General features: G+C 36.2%; 1 protein-coding gene across 1 annotated transcript in view; it reads left to right on the forward strand.

The window, feature by feature from the left end:
* il22 (interleukin 22) overlaps positions 1-1718 on the forward strand; it is a 3559-nt gene extending 1841 nt beyond the window's left edge. Inside the window, exons 5-6 of the mRNA XM_014027619.1 lie at positions 671-730; positions 1438-1718. Of these exons, the coding sequence (XP_013883073.1) occupies positions 671-730; positions 1438-1623 (246 nt within the window). The 3' untranslated portion in view covers positions 1624-1718. The remainder of the gene's footprint in view (positions 1-670; positions 731-1437) is intronic.
* Positions 1719-4704: the final 2986 nt, after the last annotated feature.

The raw sequence follows: 4704 nt of genomic DNA on the forward strand, positions 1-4704 counted from the left end.
CCTGAAAGAAGCATTAATAAACTCTATATAAACTGTTTATAACCTCTTGAATGAAGCACTAATAAAACTATTTATGAACTGTTTATAACCTCCTTAATGAAGCATTAATAAGCTCTTTATAAACTGTTTATAACCTCAATGAAGCATTATAAACTCTATATAAACTGTTTATAACCTCTTGAATGAAGCATTAATAAAACTATTTATAAACTGTTCATAACCTCCTGAATAAACAATTAATAAACTATTTATAATGTGTTTATAACCTCCTCAATGAAGCATTGATAAGCTCTTTATAAACTGTTTATAACCTCAATGAAGCATTATAAACTCTATATAAACTGTTTATTACCTCCTGAATGAATCAATGAACTCTGTATAAACTGTTTAATAATGCTTCTTTCAGGAGGTAATAAACTCTTTATAAAGGAAAAAGTCAGACTCAGTTAAAAAAAAAGGTTTCCCCTCCTAGGAGGAGCTTTGTGTTTTATCTCGATGTGGTCGATCCTGAAATCGATACGACTTTCTGTGGTTTTGCTCAAAGACGAGGCGTCCTGACACACACACACACACACACACACACACACACACACACACACACACACACACACACACACACAGATCAAACTGATAAGAGATGCTAACCTCATGAATGTTTCTGTCCCTGCAGAACGTGACTCATTATCACGACCATCAACACGCTGTTGAGTTCCGTAAGAAGCTGGAGAAGGTGAGGTTCACGACWCGACAGAACCTTTCTTTTTATAAATGGACCACATGTTCTAAATACACATCAATGAAAACAAAGCCATGTGTTTGTTTTCTTAACGTGGTCAAACAGCTGTTTTATGACAACATAAGTGTATAATTTAAAAAATAAAAMTACTTTTAAGAAATACAAAAACATTATGAAGCACTTTGATGTTGCAGATTAAACATTTAAATCTATTTCTAATATTAATAAATAACTCGTTATATACAAAAATGTTATCATTTCATGTTTTTATTGGTTTCTAATGTGCTTCTACTGGTTCTTGTGTTTCCTTTAGTTTCTAATGTGTTTCCATCATTTCTGTGTTTCTATCGTTTCTAATGTGTTTCTATCATTTCTAATGTGTTTCTTTCATTTCTAATGTGTTTCTATTAATTTCTAATGTGTTTCTATTTGTTTCTAATGTGTTTCTATCATTTTTAATGTGTTTCTATTGGTTTTTAATGTGTTTCTATTGGTTCTAATGAGTTTCTATTGGTTTTTAATGTATTTCTATCAGTTTTAATGTGTTTCTATTTGTTCTAATGTGTTTCTATTGGTATCTAATATTCCTATTCATTTCTAATATGTTTCTATTGGTTTCTAATGTGTTTCTCTTTGTTTTAATGTTTCTATTTGTTTCTAATATGTTCCTATTGGTTCTAATGTGTTKCTATTTGTTTCAGATGGAGGGCGAGCGAGGCATTAACAAAGCAGTGGGAGAGATCGACATCTTGTTCACGTACCTGCACGATTACTGCAAGGCGCCCAGACGCTCCGCCTCCAGCTCTAACTCAAACTCCGCCTCCAACCGCGCCTCCAAATCTGCCACTGCCGCTCCAACCACCACCGCCGCTGCCGCTGTTAACTGACGCCTCAGGGCTTCCTAAGAAACATATTTATTGTATTTAAACATTTAGCACATTTTTATACTTTTATTTATTTAATAATTTAATTGTATCTTTGTTTTTATCCATATTCACATAAAGTATTTATAATTGATGTTATTAAAGTGTATTTGATGCTATAGAACCTGAGCTGAAAAGATGAAATGAGTCTGGTGATAAAGACTTTGCCATGTTTTGGCAGATTTGTATTTTTTTAATGTTTCAGTATTAAAACTTGTAACTTGTAATGAGAATGTGCTTTTTGTACAAAATTATGAAATAAAGTGTAAACRTAATGCTCCTGTTTGTTATGTTTTCAGCAGGACTTCAGCTACTCAGATGTCCAAAARTAAAAGTGTTCAGGGGAAATTTATGGTTCATATTTTAATTTATTAATTAATTCTTCCTGACTTATTTAAATGCCTCTTAAAACAGATTCAGAACCTTAAAACCAAAATATCATCAAATAACATCAAACTAAACGACACGAGACCTTTAACACCATCGAAACATCAATGTCATTAAAAAATCAAAGTTTGAATTGAACGCATTTATTGGATCTGATCTAAAAAAATAGAATTCAAGCAACAAAACAGAACAACCTGAAACAATATGGAACCATCAAACTACTTTAAAAACTGATGTTTGAAACATTTGATCAGTTTCACACAAGTAACTCAAGTGAACACAAACTAACTAGATTAAGTTTGAATAGATTACAGATTAAATATCAAGTCATTTTTCCATTAAACAACAGATTAACTAACATCCAAACAGCAGGGGGCGCTGTGGTTACTCTCGAGATTAGGTCACGTAAGCGAGAGAAATCTGACTATTGAACTGTCAGCAGTTTGTAGCTGCAGGCCGCTTCTCAGCCGAAGTTTTTTTTATTTAGCTGCGGAGCCRCGTCAAATGAGGGGGCGACTGTTTGTGTGTAATTTCATCTTTTACTGATGTGGTTTTTATTGTCCTAATAAGACTTTAGAATTACAGAGATGCATTGAGATCGCACTGAAACAAAAACAAAAATAAACTGGGAAAAGAAACGACTAGGTGGACGATAAAAATACTTTTAATTAATGTCTTCAGATGAGAGCAGAACAACATGCCTGGAGTATTTAAATTAAACATAAATTTATAGTTTTTAATTGTAAATTTACAGTTTAATTAATCTATAACAAAACGTTTTGAGTGCAAACAACTTTTGAGTTTTCAGTTTTATTTTTAGGGTAAAAATAAATGGATAAAATCATCCTGAGGACAAAAATAAAATATATCATAACGAAGACCTTTTCTATTTCAGATGAAAAATAAACTCAGCAGCAGGTCCATCTTTCTCCCACACTCAGTTAAATCTGTGGCCCCGGCTGGGCGGTTAGGGTTTTCTGTGGCAGCGTTTCTTAAACAGGCCAGTGGTGCAGTGTGAGGTGTTGGGGTGTAAGAAAATTCGTATTTAATAGTCGATATAATAAACACAAATGTTAAATAAAATGATTTGTAGGAGGAATGAAAACCATACACCACCAGAATTCTGGAATCGAGTGGGGTTTATTACTGCGCCTGCAGACAGTAAACCCACACTGGCCGGAAAAACAGGAAGTTCCTGTWTTTATACAAGTTATTCAATGCCTGCACTCGCCCCCTACTGACCTACGGCTGAATCACAGGCATTCAGACAAAATCCTCAGCTAATGTCATCCCAACGATTAATTATGTGTTGTAACAGATGTTTCGGACATGTAACTATACCTATTTCAATCAAAACATAATAGATTAAACACTAAACATTACAAAAAGTAAAACCTAAGAATATAGTGTTGTGTTTTTAACATCATTACTAACCTCTACTAACTTTAAATTTCTTCAGGGGCACGGCCAGAACATCCCTGACTGCAGCTTCGTGACCTGAGACAACTGCAGCTGGTTCAGACATACTCACACATTCTTATGAAAAAGTCCTGATCAGCACATCCAGATGCTGAAATCTTAAGAAAGTGGAGCCTGAAAATAAAGTCAAAATAAACCCAGAAGTACAGAAAACACACTAAACCAGTAAAGATGATTCAACAAGGCCTGAAAATAAAAATAGAACGGTTGAACTTTCTGGTCTGTAAGACAGAGCGGTGACGTCTTAAATAAAATGAAAATGTCCCATCATGGTCGACGCTGAATAAGAACAGACATGACGGACTCTTGTGTACTTTTCTCTAACCCACTTATTGTAAACTGGTGCAGAAACCTGCAGAGACCACATGAAGTCAAGACCTACTTACCTACTTTCAGGAGGGGGTTAGTTTCAGCTCCTCTGTGCAGAGATACAAACGAGCAAACTGCATCAAAGATTTAAAGCTGATTTACTGCAAGCTGCTGCTGACACTTCAACCAAATCAGATATGTTCGTCTCATGTTTGGACTGTGAGGTTTGCAGAGGACAACTGAACAGGGAACAGGTGGAAGAGAGCCAGGAGAAGTGGAGCTGTGCTCCTGAGAGAGGAGGAATGACAGTCAGCAAAAAACTAAAATACTTACAACCACTGTCCAGAGTGGTGAAGAACATAAGATTCAGATCAGATTCAAAGGAAGGTTAAGAGACGCGGTGAGACAAGCTGGTTGTCTGGTATGCAGACAGAGACATGGACAAAAAGACAGGAGAYGGAACTGAAAGTGTCGGAGCTGAAGATACAGAGGTTCTCCTCGGGAGAGACAAGGATGGAGAAAATTAGGACTGAGACCATCAGAGGGACAGAGAGGATGAAGGTCTGAGAGATAATACAGAGACCAGACTGAGATGACTTGGACGTGTCCAGAGGAGGGACAGCAGGTATATTGGTTTGGATGTGTCCAGAAGAGGGACAGTGGGTATATTGGTTTGGACATGTTCAGAGAAAGGACAGTGGGTATATTGGTTTGGATGTGTCCAGAGGAGGGACAGTGGGTATATTGGTTTGGACATGTCCAGAGGAGGGACAGTGGGTATATTGGTTTGGACGTGTCCAGAGGAGGGACAGTGGGTATATTGGTATCAGGATGTTAGAGATGCAGTTAAAGAGGACATGTTAGTTGTAG

This window comes from Austrofundulus limnaeus, unplaced genomic scaffold (genome assembly GCF_001266775.1).
Source record: "Austrofundulus limnaeus strain Quisiro unplaced genomic scaffold, Austrofundulus_limnaeus-1.0 Scaffold665, whole genome shotgun sequence".
NCBI lineage: Eukaryota > Metazoa > Chordata > Actinopteri > Cyprinodontiformes > Rivulidae > Austrofundulus > Austrofundulus limnaeus.